The sequence below is a fragment of the Protopterus annectens genome, chromosome 10.part0 (assembly GCF_019279795.1).
Source record: "Protopterus annectens isolate FY-2018-M chromosome 10.part0, PAN1.0, whole genome shotgun sequence".
NCBI lineage: Eukaryota > Metazoa > Chordata > Ceratodontiformes > Protopteridae > Protopterus > Protopterus annectens.
In genome coordinates this window covers 105,023,673-105,041,763 of record NC_056744.1, presented here as the reverse complement: position 1 = coordinate 105,041,763, position 18,091 = coordinate 105,023,673, and the positions used below count along the sequence as shown (strand labels likewise).

General features: G+C 37.4%; 1 protein-coding gene across 1 annotated transcript in view; it reads left to right on the top strand.

Annotated features, from left to right (window-relative positions):
- Positions 1-18,091, top strand: part of LOC122812984 (E3 ubiquitin-protein ligase rnf213-alpha-like) — a 1,982,151-nt gene that overhangs the window by 1,909,235 nt on the left and 54,825 nt on the right. Inside the window, 1 exon segment of the mRNA XM_044085079.1 lies at positions 11,651-11,848. Within this exon segment, the coding sequence (XP_043941014.1) occupies positions 11,651-11,848 (198 nt within the window).

The window sequence follows — 18,091 nt, the reverse complement described above, 5'->3', positions numbered from 1 at the left end:
AAATCACCACACCCAGTGACTATAGTGTCTTGCATACAGAGAGACACAAAGACATAAAATACCAGGATCTGCAGACAGAAACTAGAACAATGTGGAAGAAAGATACCTAGACAGTTCCAATAGTAGTAGGAGCAATGGGTCTTATAAAAAAGAGTTTACAGTCATATTGAGATATGTTACCAATCCATGTAACTCCATACGAATTGCAGGAGTCATTACTGGGCACATTGTGGGTGCTGCGAAGAGCACTTTTGGCTGACATCAAAGGTTGAAACAATAATAATTTCATGAACTTTAATCATACTTTGGTTTAGGAATGGGGTCCATTCCCGTCATGGTATTAGAAACCCAAAAGACTTGGAGAAATTAAAAAGATTGTAAACATTCTGGAAGATGTTGACATGCTTGTAATCATTCAGGAACATGCTGACATGACTATAATCATACAGGTACCTATTGACATGGATATAATTGTACAGCAACATGATGAACTGGCTATAATTGCAAATGAATATACTGGCACTGCTGTAGTCACACAGGCATTTGCTGACTTGAATGCAGTCATAAAATTCAATGGTGACACAATCATGATCAATCCTAAGGAGCCTGCCAGCTTCAGATATTGCTGCCTTGAAAACATCTATCATGTACATATACTTTGTATTGATGACATATTAAATATAGTCTTTAGTTTATCCTTTGAAAGAATATTGTCAATCCTTATTTTATGCTGTTGATCTTAAAAAGGTGTTTGTCTGCTTTAGCTTGACTCACTGAACTGGCCAGCACAGCAGAAAACAGAAGGCTATCAAATTGTTTTAACTCCCTGTAGGATGGAGGATAAAAGCCCTAACTACAAACCTGGCAATCCATGATGGAGGATAAGAGCCCTAACTACAAACCTGACAATCCATGATGGAGGATAAAAGCCCTAACTACAAACCTGACAATCCATGATGGAGGATAAAAGCCCTAACTACAAACCTGGAAATCCATGATGGAGGATAAAAGCCCTAACTACAAACCTGGCAATCCATGATGGAGGATAAAAGCCCTAACTATAAACCTGGCAATCCATGATGGAGGATAAAAGCCCTAACTACAAACCTGACAATCCATGATGGAGGATAAAAGCCCTAACTACAAACCTTGCAATCCATGATGGAGGATAAAAGCCCTAACTACAAACCTGGCAATCCATGATGGAGGATAAAAGCCCTAACTACAAACCTGGCAATCCATGATGGAGGATAAAAGCCCAAACTACAAACCTGAAAATCCATGATGGAGGATAAAGCCCTAACTACAAACCAGGCAATCCATGATGGAGGATAAAAGCCCTAACTACAAACCTGACAATCCATGATGGAGGATAAAGCCCTAACTACAAACCTGGCAATCCATGACCGATTAGTGATGCAGGTGCTGGGCCAGTTGACCATCTGGGAGGAATGTCAAGATGGTCAGAGGAAGAACAGACCACATAAAAGTGGGTTTAACCTTGCCATACTCCTTGCTGTACTCCATCTCTAAGCAGTCTGTTCCCCATTTGAACCAGAAGATGAACAACACAAAGTGTGTGTGTGTGTGTGTGTGTGTGTGTGTGTGTGTGTGTGTCTGTTTGTCTGTCTGCTGGGCGGAGAACATGGCAGCTAATCTAAGGGTGTACTGACCAACTGTATACTCAAACTGTTATAGCCGGAAGAAATTGTCATTAAATGTAGAAGGCCTGGCATTGCAGTAAAAAGATTAACAGACGTTGTGTTCCCACAGGAGTATGTTAAAGGAGACCTAGTGCCTCACAATCTACAGGTTATGTTATGTTATGTTATGGATAGATTTATGCATTTTTTTTCCATTAAATAAAATATTTATTGCTCTGTTTTCTTTGTAAAAATTAATTTCCTCATAATACTTTTGGTATGGTAAAAGCAGCTTTGGCTTGCTTCTACCCTTATCATGAAAGCTTTTGAAAGATGATGACTATCTTGTCCTCACTCTGTTCATATTTAGAGAAAAATACCATAAGGGTCATTACTGAAGACAGATCATTTTCATGCAAATGTTGCCCATATTTTAAGTAATGATTGCATGCAAAGTCACAGTTGTGCTGTAAATGTAAAGTGAAATATTGAAAGTTATCAAAATTTTTGATATGCTCAGAATGTTCCAAAGGGAGTTACAACTTTGTTATTTTTTTGTAGCCACAACTTGAACTAGGCTTTGTAGATATGTTTTCATCTTCTACTTAGATGTGTTTTGAATTTGCACTGGTCAATTTAAATAGATTTTTCCACATATGACAACACAGTTTTTTCTCATAATTTGTCACCACTGTCTGTCAGTCATCAGCTCCCTTCCAGCCAACTGGCATAGTTGTTCCCCCATCACTGGCGCAGTGGTCAATCAAAAAGGGCTATCACCAACGCAGCCGTCAGTGGTTGTTCATGATTTTTTTCTGCTCTTAATTTCTCTGCATTCACTTGTTATAGCACAGGGGGTGGGGACAAACAGTGGGCCATCTGCGAAAGACATCCCCTCTTTCCACAAGCAGTGTTTCCTTCATGTGGCCCTCCCCCCTCCAAAGAATGGAAGATGATTTACCTGATCTCAGCAAGGAAAATTGCACCTTTAATTGTGTCCCTGAGTTTGTGCACCATATCCAACCTCTGGGAAAGGTGAATGAGTCACAAACCTTCAGTCCTCCTCCTCCCTGACTGGCTCCTACAATGCTGAAGCTGCTAATCCACCTCTGGTCACATGTGTTCCAGTTAAGGCTGCATCCCTCTGCACCTTGGAGCCAGCCCGTAGAGCAGTACCTTTGTGCCATCATTGCATCCCTTGCCAAATGTGCACAGTTGCTGTGGAAAGTCATAAGTGCTCTGCGAGATGTTTATTTAGAAGAGTGAATATTTTGTAACAAAATCACCGGTGATTTTATTTCCCACTGAACATCCCATGTTCCTCTCCAGCTTTGCTTTCCATTTACCTTGCTTGCCCTTTAATGGAACTGATGGACTGCTTTGCATTACTGATAACAGCTAATGCTGAAACAGGGCATATATCTGTGACACCTGTGACCAAGACTTCATTACAGCCAATACTGCCCATTAGCTTACTGGTGGCGGTTGAACCAAGCACTTTGTAGACAATTTTGTTTCATGAGAGGAGAATAGGGAATGAAGGTTGTGGATCTCTTCATTCCTAGTTTGGTCCCAAAGGGTAGGTGTTAGATTGATTTCTGTAAAGTGGTCTTGATGGGTGTTAAGTGATCAGCCACAGCTGTTTGCATGCACTTTACATGTATTGCTGTGCACCTTTCTGAATGAATCAGATACATTGACATGCTGACAAGAGGGAAGAGAGCTGGACTACACTCAACGCTTATTGTAGATAATGAAAACCACAGTGGGAACTACCAAAAATACTTACATATTAGTAGTGGGGATGAATATCATCAGATTTCCACATCCTACTTCAGTTTGCTGTACATGTCCATATTAGAGATTAAGTGCAGAATCTGTCACGTGCATAAAAGCACTCCTTAGGCCACTGCTGGTAACATATGCAGTAATATTATTGTACCTCTTTTGGTGCTGTTTGCAAAAGAGCAGTAGATTTAGTTACTGATATATAGTGATTATAAAACTAGCCAGTATTAGTAACATATTTATTAATATTAGTACAGTTATGCTTTGATTGTAAATTTAGTTCCTGGATTGAGTCTGATTTTGTAATCCGACATGTCTAGTAACATACATACATTGTATTATTACAGCTCTGCTTTGGTATTTATTGTAAGAGAACACTAAATTTATTTGAGGTATCCACATTCTGTATCATTTCATGCTAGAACAGTTCAGCCTTCTGTATGTTTATTATCTGTATTTTGTATTCTACCCAGGCTTTGCTTTGGCTGGAGGAAGTTATTTTGTTTAGTCCTCTTACCTGATTAACAAAAAACATAAGAGGACAGTGAAGATGTGTCCGGGGGGGGGGGGGGCAGAAGGGAAAATATAACAAAAGAGAGTAGAGTTTTGAAGAAATTTATGAAAGTGTTTGGCATGGAAGATATGAATTCAGTTCTGGGAGTTCAGAATGAATTTACATATTATTCCCCAAGGTACAAAATCTGAGCTAGACTAGACAGAATTTACATTTCACAGGACCATGTGCATTTAATTGAAGGTCTTGATATCCACCCAGTAACTATTTCTGATCATGCGCCAATAATAACTACAGTAAAAAAATGTGGGGTAATGAAATAAAAATGAGACACTGGCACTTTCCCACCTACCTGTTGAAAAGTGAGGAATTTAAGGAATGAGTAGTAGAAATTATTCAGGAGCTATTAGAGAAGATGTCTTCTGAAAATATAGCTAGAGAGAGGGATAAAATTAAACTGGAGTTTAAAAATAAGGTGGAAATAAAAGAAAGGGAGATATAGTTAAGAAGTAATGAGAATTATTTAGAGTGACTGACAAATGTTAAAGTATTGCAAAATAGGGGGAATCTCACATGACAAGAAGAAGAGCAAATGCAAAATGCTAAACAGAAAATAAGGGATTACCTCCATAATATGCATGCGTTTAGAAGGATAGCTGTTAAGCAACTGTTTTTTGATAATAACTCCAGAGCACAAAAACTTTTAGCACAACAACTCAGACAACAGAAAGAAAGGGTTCTCGCCAAGCTTAGGGAGCCTATAATAATGAATCAGTAAAAGTATTAGAAATATTTCAGAAATTCTATGAAAGTCTGTATAAAGCAGGGAAATACAGAAATCAAGAAAAGGTAAAATGGAAATGTTTATGGAAAAATTAAATATGCCAAGGTTGGAGGTAGATGAGGCCCAATTACTAACAGTAAGGATAGGAGGAAATGTATACGCAATCTACAGAAAAGTCTCCAGAAATAGATGGGGAAGCTAGAAAGGGAAAACATGATGATAAATCTAGAAAGTTTTGTTTAACAGTATTTTAAGATGAGGAAATAAGATGAGGAGAAGTACCAACACCCTGGAAGAAAGCAGTGGTAGCTGTAATAAATAAAGAGGGTAAAGCTCCAACAGATTCAACTTCATACAGGCACATTTCAATATTAAACCATGATTATAAAGTGTTTATTTCTATAATGGCTAAAAGTATTGCAAAAGTGATGCCAAAATTGATAGATATAGATCAATATGGTTTTGTGGAGGGGAGGCAAACATTTGACAACATTAACAGAACAATGATGATCCAGAGGGAAGCAGAATGTAAGAAAATACCACTGTTGTTGGTGGGTGTTGATGCAGAGAAAGCATTTGACAGAGTAAGCTGGGACCTCATGAGCAGAGCAATGGAAGCATTTGCATTCCCTGATAAAATTATAAGGTTGATTAGTAGGATGCATGAGGGATTGGAGGTGAAAATTAAAGTGAGTGGGTGTCCTCTCTGATTATTTATGCTTCTGCAGAGGAACTAGGCAGGGGTTTCCTCTTTGCCCTTTGTTATTTGCATTATATTTAAAACCATTTGCAAAGAAAATAAGGGAAGAGAAATTCAAGGGCATAATTGGTATGTATGGTAGTCAAGAAAAGCTGGCTGTATATATATATATATATATATATATATATGATATTATTTTATACCTGACAAAACCAGAAAAGGGACATTACAGTGTTGTGGAAAATTATGAGACAGTTTAAAATCTTTTTGGGATACAAAATGAAGCTAGAAAAAAGGCAATAGCAGTAAATTATGTACCCACACAAGAATTAGTTCACCAATATCCATATTTATGGAGACATGATAAAATGAAGTATTTAGGAGTATGGATTAAAAATAATTCCTACGTGGCAGCTAAGGATATGTAGCAAGAGACTAAACAAAAGATAATACAAAAACTGAGAAAACGGAAGCTGTGCTATACTGAGAGCAATACTAAGATACAAGCAGTTAGAGTGTTTTTAGTCCCTTTAGTCTTCTACGCAGGTGAGGAATTTTTTTATCAACCAGAGGAGAAGTTGTGGATAGCAATTATTAAAGATCTGAAGGACTTTATCTGGAAGGGGAAGACAGCAAGAGTCAAGTGGCATAAGCTGATTCTTCCAGTAGAACTGTAAAAAGTGTTCAGGCACCAAAAAAGACTCAGAATCCAACAAACAATGCCTTCGACCAAGAAATACTCCTCAAGACTGAATATTCCACAAGTTTTATTGCCAAAGAAAAAACGACATTAACGCTATTTCCACTCAATTGCGTTTTCGTCCAAACAGGACTTCATCAGATAAAATCAAATATCACAATGAATCAGTTATATACCTTTACCTAAATTAATTAATTCAAATTCATCCAATAAAAACCTTCAGTTACATTTAAAATTGACCAAACAATTTCCATATGAGGATTCATGAATATTAATTAGCTGCATATATATAAAGTGCAAAAGTGCTTAAATGTTTATTCTAAAATTTTCTTTAAAACTATGAAATAAATATATGTAGATACAATTTTATCCATCTGTTTAAATACTGTAAAACTTCATAAAATTAATTATAAAATAACCTTTCATGTAGTGTAAATGTAAACATGCGTTTCATTTTAACAGCAATTCATCATTTTAGTGTCTGACTCCCTCTAGTGATCATTTGTTATTATTACATTAAATTTTATTTGCTCTTAATTTTAACATTGACAGTATAGATAAAAAGTCATTTAAGCCAGGTTCCCTTCCTGCCTCCAGACAAACCTGCCACCATAACTCTTTACTTTCAAGGATGTCCTCCCAAGGGCCACCTCTACTGTCCAATTTGATTTGTTCTAATACTATGAATTGAAATTTGTGTCTACTACAAACCTTGCTATGTTTAAAGAGTGCATTAGTTTCTTTCCCTCTGCTGATGTCATATAAGTGCTCGTAAATCCTTTTCTTTAAACATCTTTCCGTCTTACCTACGTAAAAGGATTGACATTTTTCACATATCACTAAATACACCACTCTGCTGGAGTCACAATTGTAAAACCCTTTACTTATGATTTTCCTTTTTCTACTCTCGATAAAAACCTCACTTGTATTCATGATGTAGGGGCATTGTTGACATCTTCCACATTTATAGGTTCCTTTCCTTTTATTTATTCCTATTGAGTTGTTGATTCCTATTCTTTCTATCATGTTCTTTAGGTTTTGTGAATTTCTAAATATTATTTTAGGTTCTATCCTTCTTATTTCTTCTATATCAGTGAGTGCCAAAAAAGTCTTCCATTCCCTTTCCAAGATTTTCTTCAGGTTGAGATTCACCAAATTGTATTCCACTACTAAACTTTTTTGGTATCTTTCCACCATGTTTGTTTCTTCCTTATTTCCTTCTTTCGTGTAATAGTTTAACCCTGTCCCTTTAATGGGTTTAAACCTACTACTTCTTCCTTCTTCTACCTCTCTTCTCATTTTCTCTACAAAATTTTTGGGATACCCCCTTTCCTCAAACATTTTTTCTAATTTATTACATTCATTTATAAAGTCAGCTTGACTACTGGTCATTCTAGAACCCCTTACAAACTGACCCTTAACTATGTTCTTTTTACAATGTAAGGGGTGACCACTGTCGTAGTGCAGGAAGGAATTTACATAAGTGTCTTTCCTATAAACTTTAGTTTCAAATTGACAATCTTTTTTATACACTTCTATGTCTAAGTATCTTAAGATGTCGTAGTTCATGGTGTATGTGAATCTCAAGAACCTGGTAGTATGATTGATATATTCAAAAAACTCAATAAAAGTCTCTTTTCCCCCAGTCCAAAAAATAACAATATCGTCTAGGAATCTCCGATATAATAACCAATGTTTTTTAAAAAGAGAATTGAGTATATATTTCTCCTCCCATATACTTAATACGATATTTGCAAAAGAGGGCGCGCACGCTGCACCCATAGATACTCCTGTTTTTTATTGGAAGAATTCACCCCCAAAAATTATAAAATTGTTTTTCAAAATTGTCTCCATAAGTGCAACCGTGTTTATTTTTTCCTCTTGTGTCAATTTCCTGTCAGCAAAAACACTCTCTTCGAACATTTCCATTCCTTCTTCGTGTGGTATACTAGGAAATAAATCTATTATATCTATAGTGATAAAGAGCAAGTCATTCCTATAATACTCAGGTTTCAATTCCCTTATAAAGTCCCATGAATCTTTCAATATCACATTACTGTTTGCCCAGATGTGTTTTGTTTTTGAATCTACGTATTTAGCAAGTGGTGTTGTTTTCGACCCTTCAGCAGATACTATAGGCCTTAGTGGGGGATTTTCCAGATTTTTATGGATTTTTGGTATTCCAAAAATCGTTGCTATTTTAGGCTTTTTAACTTCCAAGTATCTAAAGGTCTTGTCATTAATAACTTTTTCAAGTATTAAATCTTGTATTAATAAATCAATACGTTTGTAGGCTATATTAATCTCATTTTTAGATGTTACTTTATACTTGTTTTCGTCTCTTAAAATGTCATTCATTTTTCCTTCATATATTATTTTGTCCATCACCACTATTCCCCCTCCCTTGTCTGGTTTCATTATTCTTATAGAGTGATTACTTTTCAAGTTTTTTAACACTTCTTTTTCCTCTATGCTTAAGTTGTTATAATATGTGACACCTTTTTTGTTCTGAGACTTCCTTACTTCCCTTTCTATTACCATTTCAAAATTTTTGATCTGTGGTAATAGGGGTGGGTTAAATGTAGATTTTCTAACAAGTTCTCCTTCAGTTTTTTTTACTTCTGTTGAAACCTGCTCTTGACGCTAAAATCTCCAAATTTAACTTTCTTGTGAATAATTTCACATCTAACAAAGTATTTGTAGTGTCTCCTCTACCTAGAGGTATGTATTTCAATCCCTTACTGAATAAGTTGAAATGCACCTTGGTTAATATTAAATTACTAAAATTATATATAGTAAAGTCCTGATAGGTGTTTCTAATGTGGTCTACTATAATAGTGTCTCGTAGTAAATTTGAATTAATGGGGGTGGGGGTACAATTTAAAACTGTCTCCCTCTCCCCCTTCTCCCCCCCCCATATGAAAATTTTCTTCCTCAAATCTAGGGAGATCCTGCCACTTGTCTTCCCTATTGAGTGGGGGGAACTCCATGTTATACTTTTCTTCATACCATTTACTACCTCCTTTATACATATTCGGTTTTCCTTTTGACCTATTTTTATCCCCTTTAAACTGTGCAGGTGCGGGGTAACTAGTACTGGTGTCATACTCATTCATGTCCCTCCTCAGTTTGGTCATTTTCCGCTGAATTATTTCATCACATTTACCATCAATGTCTTTCCTTAGTGGGAAGTACTTTTCTCTTTCCTCTTTAATTCCATAAATCAAGTCACTTTTAATGCAAGAATCTAATTCATCTATTTCCTTCCCCAAGGAAGTTTGCTTTCTATCGTTCTCTTCTATGATGAGCTTTACCACCTCCAAACCACATTTATTAAATACCTTGACCAGGCTCTCATGAAAAACAGACCCTTCCTGTACATTGTTTGGGTACTTGTAAACAGATGGATAAAATTTTATTTACATATATTTATTTCATAGTTTTAAAGAAAATTTTAGAATAAACATTTAAGCACTTTTGCACTTTATATATATGCAGCTAATTAATATTCATGAATCCCCATATGGAAATTGTTTGGTCAATTTTAAATGTAACTGCAGGTTTTTATTGGATGAATTTGAATTAATTAATTTAGGTAAAGGTATATAACTGATTCATTGTGATATTTGATTTTATCTGATGAAGTCCTGTTTGGACGAAAACGCAATTGAGTGGAAATAGCGTTAATGTCGTTTTTTCTTTGGCAATAAAACTTGTGGAATATTCAGTCTTGAGGAGTATTTCTTGGTCGAAGGCATTGTTTGTTGGATTCTGATTCTTCCAATAGAGCAAGGCAGATTGGGATTACCCAATTTGAAGGGGTATTTCAGAGCAACACAGTTAAGACTCCTATACACAGCACAAGGAGAAAACTATAATTCAGAAGTGTAAAAGGGATGATGATTAAACAGGGGAAGCTCAAGCAACAAGGAAAGACTGGGATTTTGGATGCAGATTTTTAAGGAGAATAACAATAATCATGCAGAATATTATATTCATAAAGTAGCAGAAGTATTCTAAGAACTAAGCCAACACAGGAACAGAGAAAGGAGATTCTGTGGTTAGGGATGACTGCAATTAGGGACACAGATAGTAGGTGAGAGTGGGCTGAAATTTATTGGAGAAAACTGGCAAATGAGCCAAGGTATTGGGAGCAAATAACTAGAAAAGGAAAGCTAATAGAATGGGAAGATGCCAAGAATTTATTTGGACTGCAGGATAGAGATTGCCTTCCCTACAAGGACTGATATCAGAGTATAAATAAAAAGAAAGACATAGGGGGGTCCCTAAATGAAAGACCAGCACTGGTAGAGTTTTTAGTAGAATCTAGAACAGAAACTGCCATTAAGAAAGTAGTAATTAGTAGAGCATATACTATAGTGCATGATAACTATAAGAATCAATCAGAAGAGGTTAGAAAGAATTGGGACAAGAGATTGAATAAGCAATTCACAAAGAAACAGTGGGAGGATATATGTATGCCTCCCAAATATGCAACAAAATCTAGAAGATTTAGGATCTTTACTTGAAAGTGTTTACATAGTTATTTTTATACACTAAGTAGACTCCAATGAATTTTACCTCAGGTAGACAGCAAATGTTGGAGGTGTGAAGGGGAAGAAAGAAGTACCAGGAACATATTTTCTGGGAGTCAATGAACTGGCAGACTTTAAAGATTCCTTGCAGACTGCTGTGTCAGAGATACTGGGTAAGCAAATTGATGGAACTAAGGAAATGTTTTTTTGAGCTGTGATACAGAATCGGAGTTACCTAGACATGGTAAGGCCTTGCTGAGTCTAATTACGGTAGCTACCAAAAAAGCAATTACTAGAAAATGGAAGTCAAAGTCTATACCTACTTTACTAGAAGTAGCAAATATAATATAGAGATTAAACAACTGCAACTGGGACCTTTAGGAAAGGGTAGGAGCAAATTACATAGGAAAAATGGGAATTGTGGGAACAATACATGCAGGGGAAGAATGAGGTTTAAAAGAAGGCAGGATTTGAATGAGATATACAATGTTTGATTGACAATGACTGGATGGATTATAAGTGATGTATAATGTTTGCAACTCCAATTGTGTCAGCATGGTTAGTAATGTATAATATTTGCAACTGAAATTGTGTTGGTATGATTTGTTTTCATTTATATAAATGTAAGATTGTCTGTCATATGTGATAATTTAATAAAGATGTTTTTTTGTTTAAAGAAGTGCATAAGAGGGTGCGGTAGGAGTGCAGGTTTCAAAACTTTTTCCATAATTAGGAATAATTTATGCCCTGACATTTAAACATTTCTCATTAGTTCAAAGTGTATAGCAATGTATTTCACAGTACATTGTATGCACACCATATATTTTCCCAGTCTTTGATTTAATTTTGAGTAGAAGGCACAGACAAATCACACTGATAACCATTTTTGTTGTTTTTGCTGTTGAGGTTTTTAAAAAGTAGTTATTGCATTCAGGCATTATTTTCATTTGTCTGTTTTAAAATGCTGTTTTTTTTTCTTTTCTAAGGAAACCCTGCCCAATACAGTCAGCACAGCAGTCACAGCAGTTCTGAAGGACTTCAGCGATGTGTGCGATGCCCTCACAGCCACAGAAATTTCCATCAGATTCTTGTCAAAAGCAGGAGGAGAACAGGATGCACTTCTCTTGGATTATATGAAAGATGTTTTGCAGATGGGACAGCAGGTCATGTTTGGAATCGATAAAGTGAGTCACTGTTTATTTTTGCAGTTTATGACAGCTAAAGTCACCTCCACTAATACAACGTTTTGTGGAAATATTTCCCGCTTCATACAACTACATGTCAAAGTTTCAAAGAATGGATGTACTTACGGTTACCAAAAACATCAAAGTGTGAGAATTAGTGAAGAGTGTGTTGTTGATACAGATTTTGCAGCTAATTGCTGTAATTTCACTAGTTGTCAGTGAGCTGTATTATGAATTTTATTTATTATTTATTTTATATTTGTTGACTGGGATAGTCCAACTGGATATATGCCCATTTTGAGCAGAGGCCCGGGGAGAAATGCTCCAGTTACAAAATATAAAGATTATACAGAAGTTCAGATACATAGTAAAATATCACATAAAGTAAAACATATTTACAAATTAGATTAGAGAAGTCTCCCAACAGGGACCTTCAAGTTACACACTGTGTCATCTTAAACAGAAATCATCAGGTAACAACAAACAGTTTGAGTAAGAATGCTCAGATTACTATTTAGGTAGGGTAAGCAATATGGAGATTAGTCGGGGTTGGTACAGAGACAAAACCAGTTAATTCTGAAATACTGTTTTAGGCCTTTTTTGAAGAGGCTAACAGAGGGTTTGAGGGTAAGATTGGTTGGCACTGAATTCCAGGTTTTGCCAACAAAGTTGGCAAACAGGAAATCACCAGCTGAGTTATTAGCTTTGTAGGTTTGGACTAGTAGCTTATTGGATGAGCGTAGTGGTCTTAAGTTACTGTATGGTTGTATAATATTTTTTAGCGAGGGGGTATCTTCAGGTTGGTAGAGAATTTTGTGTGCTGCTAAGAGTTGATTGAATTGAATTAAGCTGGGCAGTTCTAGCCACCCTAGGAGATTAAGGTTTTGGCAGTGGTGTGTCCTGTATGTTGAGCCAGTGGCGAATCTGGCAATTTGGTTGTAGCTGTGTGAGAGCTTGTTAAGTTTATTGGATAAGCGTAGTGGTCTTAAGTTACTGTATGGTTGTGTAATATTTTTAGTGAGGGGAAGGGGTATCTTCAGGTTGGTAGAGAATTGTGTGTGCTACTAAGAGTTGATTGAATTGAGTTAAGCTGGGCAGTTCTAGCCACCCTAGGAGATTAAGGTTTTGGCAGTGGTGTGTCCTGTATGTTGAGCCAGTGGCGAATCTGACAATTTGGTTGTAGCTGTGTGACAGCTTGTTAAGTCTGGATTTGTTTAGGTTGGATAGTATAGGGGATGCATATATAAGAGTTGAGAATAGGTGCAAGCAGACTACTGCAGTCCTAGCTAATGGGGTTAGAAATGGTTTATTATAAAGAACCAAGCTTCTTGTTGATGTTTTTATGGTTTTGTTGACATATAGATCAAATTTAAGATTATTATCTATTATTACCCCTAAAAGCTTAGAATGAGTGTCTGGGGAGATAGAGGTGTCACTGTTAGATGTTACAGAGAAGGAAAATGGGGGGAATCTATTAGTAGGGGTAAAGAGTTGCAGTTTAGTTTTGCTGGGGTTAAGTAGCAGACGCTGGTTAGAGAGCCAGTTTTCAATAGTGTTAAATGTGTTCTGGGTTAAAATGTGTAGGTCTGATGGTGTGGAGGCTGAGTAGATCAGGGTGGAATTGTCCGCATATCGTATGCAGGTAGCTTCAGGGATGTCAGTGTGAAGCTTATTGATGAAGATAGAAAAGAGTAGTGGCCCTAAAATAGAGCCTTGAGGGACTCAGAGTAAAAAGAAGTAGTTGACTGGACAGTTTACCCTGCCATAATACAGCCTGTTCTCTGCCAGTCAGATAGGATTGAAACCACTGTATTGCATGATTATCAAGGGAGATGGTTGTTAGGGTATTGATGAGTAAGTAGTTCATGGTTGGCCATATCAAAGGCCTTTGACAGTTCTAGAAAGAGGGCTGAGGATAGCCTATTGTTATTCCTGTTTTGGTATATGGTATTGGTAAAAGAAAGGAGGGCAGAGGTGGTGCTATGATGTGGCCTAAAGCCATGTTGAGAGTTGGTCAGCAGGTTGTTTTGTATGAGATAGTGCATTAGTTGCTTATGTACGCACTTCTCCATTATTTTGGCAAGTGGTGAAAGAATGGCAGTGGGTCTGTAGTTGGATAGGTCTGTTGAACTACCACCTTTATGGAGTGGGATGACCTGGGATATTTTTCAGAGGGTAGGGACAGTACCATCAAATAAGGTTCTATTGATTAGGATAGAGATGGGGTATGCTATGGCATGTGCAGGTTTTTGTAAGTACTCTGCAGGGAGGAGGTCAGCAGAAAGGGTAGTTGGTTTTAATTTTTTGAATAGGGTTTAGATGTTCGTGGTAGAGACAGGTTGGAAGTTAAAGAGGGGATGTATAGAGGGTATATTAGAGGTAGGGTTTGAGTGTGTGGGAGTATGTTGGTTGGCTAGGGATTGGATTGTTTCAGTGAAAAAGGTATTGAAGGCACCGGCAATGGTCAATGAAGATTTATGGGTGAAGTTTGATGAGGTTGGGGTGGTTGTTTGCCCTGGATGAAGGAGTCGGTTTATTCCTGCCCAGAATTTTTGGGAATTGTTTTTTGTTTATATAGAAGGTTTTGGTAGTGGTTTTTTTTTTTTTTTTTTTTTTTTTATTTTGTCTAGCAGAATGGATTTCTTTGTTTCGTTCCTGAGTTGGCGGTATTTTAGTTGGTCAAGAGGGGCTTTAGTTCATCGCCAGTTGGTTCAGGCCTTGTTTTTAGCATTGATTTTTAACTTGGTTTCCTTTAAGAGCCATGGTGCAGTATTTGATTTAATTTTTATACTGCGAGTCAATGATGCTCAGGACTTTAGTATTAAAGTAAGCCACGGCCTCATCTATTGATAGTTTTTTTTAGTACTGACCAGTCTAATGGTCTGAGCTCATTTTGGAAATTAATAGGGTCGAAGTTTTTATTATTTCTGATTGTTTTTGTATAAAGTCCGGTGGGGGGATTCTGCCTTATGCTTTATAATGTAAGTTAAGAGGTGGTCCCTAAGATCACTGGGGAGTGTCCCGGCTGTATATTGTTGGGGTTGGCTATTGATAAGTATCCAATCGAAGATGCTTACCCTTTTGGTTGGTTTGCTGATCCTAGTGGAAGAGGTTACTGTTTGTATGAACCCAAACAAATTTGTATGGGTGACAGGGGATTTATCTGAACAGGTGTGCCAGTCAGCGTTGAAATCACCAAGAACTATGGTTTCTTGGGGGTGGGTAGTGGATAACCAGTACAGGATATCCTCTGTGCTGCTTATATTATCACCTTGGGGAATGTAGACACAGACGATATTCAAACATTTGCTATGGTTAATCTGCAGTTTGGTAATCAGGATTTCTGCATTATTAAATAGGGTTGGTTGTATGGGGTCCTATTGACAGAGTGTTTTTGTAAAGGACTGCTGTCCCACCACCCTTCTTAGTAATGCAATCTAATCAGTGCATGTTATAGCCTGGGGTAATATCTCATTATCAGCGATAGTTGGTTTAAGCCAGGTATCTGTAAGACGCACAATATCTGGGGAATGAACTGCTAAGAGGGCATGCAGGTTGGGAATTGTATTGTTAATGCTTCTGATATTTAAGTGAAATGTCAGGAGTGAACTGGTGGTACTAGTTACTGATAGATTGTTAATGGGGGCTGTGGCAGAGGAGCTAACGTTACTAGGTGCAGATGGGCCAGGGTTGGGATGAATGTCCCCATCTATTATAAGGCTGTAGTGAGGTATAACTGTGTGCTTTAGGATTTTGTTTATAAGTCTTTGTCTCTGGGATTGGGTTTTAAGGCTTTGAGAGGATAAGTTACAGGAGGTGAGGGGTTGGTTACATGGGAGTAGTTAAGTGAGCAGTCTTGTGAGAGAAGTCTAGAGTGGCTGTTTGACATTTATGGGTAGTAGAAACCAAGATAATACTGGGTCTGATAGGCAATAAGGAGATAAAATATAAGTAGCAGGGGCAGTAACGTAAATACTAGTGTTTTTTTTTATTGTAGTCTAGCAAGGGAGCTAGACATTTTCAGGGCACAATGTACAGTCAAGATATGTTGGGAAAGGAAGGGGAGGCACTGGGTTAGGGAGGAGTGGTCCATTTGGTGAAGAGTGAGACATTGGTTGGTAGGAAAAAGGGGGGGTGGCTATAATGGTATAAGGTTAGCAGTACTGGGGGAGGGTGAGAATTGGGGGCAGAGTGGGGCACGGACCGAGCCTAGAGGGCGAGCGGAGCGGGGCTAATTGGACCACAAGATTCCTACAACTTCTAGCTACAATGTAAGTGTTTTAGTGGATATAAACCAATTTCCTTACATTTACCAGCTTGTTTAAATTAGCATTTTGCACAAATATTAAAAATACAGCAGTATATTCTTTGGTAAAAATCAGCTTTGTTAGAAGGCTGAAGGTAGGGAGTAGGAAACTTTATCTATTAGTAGCCACCTAGTTTAGCTATAAGGTAAGTCATATGTTTGATAGGGGTTTCCTACATATATACCAGGGGGACACCTCACAGTGCTATAGACCCAGGGTTTGCTTGCAGTGCTAGCAGCTTTAAACAATCAGTTAAAGATATTAACCTTGCTTAACTGGTAGTGTTGGAGGCAAGACAGTTAACTTTTTAGTACACTCCTCTGTAGTGGTGTCTTCCTAGCGATGCCGGCTTTTCAGGAAGGAGTAGCACACATGGGGAGGTAGTACCTGGTAAAGGATATAGAGTTAGAGCGCTGGCTTTCAGTTGTTTCAATTATTAATTAATAACAGTTGTTAAGGTAGCACTATATATTTCATAGTACGATCACTAACATGCACTGGAAATGTTTATAACTTTGGCCTAGGCAATACAGCAGTTCACCATTACTATCTCATTAGCGACAGTCACTTCCTATATAACACATGTTTCAGGCTAGGTTATGTTGCAAATTAATGTTAAATTCAGGCGATGGTCTGTAAATAATTCCTATATGCTAAACAGTAAACTCAACCATAACAGTATATTAGCAAGTGTTCTTTAACTAGAGTAACTGTTCCTGCATGTAGCCTAACAGTTCAAGGTCTAGGTCATTAATACACTGCTGTAATTGACCAATTTGAGGAGTTTCAGGGTAACAAACGTTTCCCTTCCCTATACGCTATTCGCATTTACAAGACCTTATGCAGGCATAAACAGTAATGCGATCAGTAAAAATACATTGCAGTTATGCTTCCTTAAGCATCTTTACAACATACATAGCAGGTCAGTCTGTGTTATCAGTAGGATTATTTTCGTAGAAAAATAGTCAAAAACAGTTACATACCAGTCGAGGCAACCTTCTGGGTCCAGGAGCACTGCGGCATTTAAAAATGGTGCTTTGAGAAGGTGGATAAGTAATTTCACTTATGTAGTTAGTGGTGGCAGGGATTAGGCAGTCTCTAATCGGACCACAAAATTCATACATCTTCTAAGTACAATGTAAGTGTTTTAGTGGCTATAAACCAATTTCCTTACCTTTACCAGCTTGTTTAAATTAGCGTTTTGTACAAATATTAAAAATACAGCAGTATATTCTTTGGTAAAATTCAGCTTTGTTAGAAGGCTGAAGGTAGGGAGTGGGAAGCTTTATCTATTAGTAGCCACCTAGTTTAGCTATAAGGTAAGCCACTGTTTAATAGGGGTTTCCTATATATATATATATATATATATATATATATATATATATATATATATCCCAGGGGACACCTCACAGTGCTATTGACCCAGGGTTTGCTTGCAGTGCTAGCAGCTTTAAACATTCATTTAAAGATATTAACCTTGCTTAATTGTTAGTGTTGGGGGCAGGACAGTTAACTTTTTAGTACTATCCTCTGTAGTGGTGTCTTCCTAGCGATGCCAGCTTTTCTGGAAGGAGTAGCACACATGGGGTTAGTATCTTGCTTAATTGTTAGTGTTGGGGGCAAGACAGTTAACCTTTTAGTACAATCCTCTGTAGTGTTGTCTTCCTAGCAATTCTGGCTTTTCAGGAAGGAGTAGCACACATGGGGGGGGGGGGGTAGTACCTTGCTTAATTGTTAGTGTTGGTGGCAGGACAGTTAAATTTTTAGTACAATCCTCTGTAGTGGTGTCTTCCTAGCGATGCTGGCTTTTCTGGAAGGAGTAGCACACATGGGGGATAGTACCAGACGCGGCAACCTTCTTGGGTCTAGGAGCACTGGGGCATTTAAAGAAGAAATCATGTAGTACATTGGATTTGTTTGTGAAATGCAGCAAGCA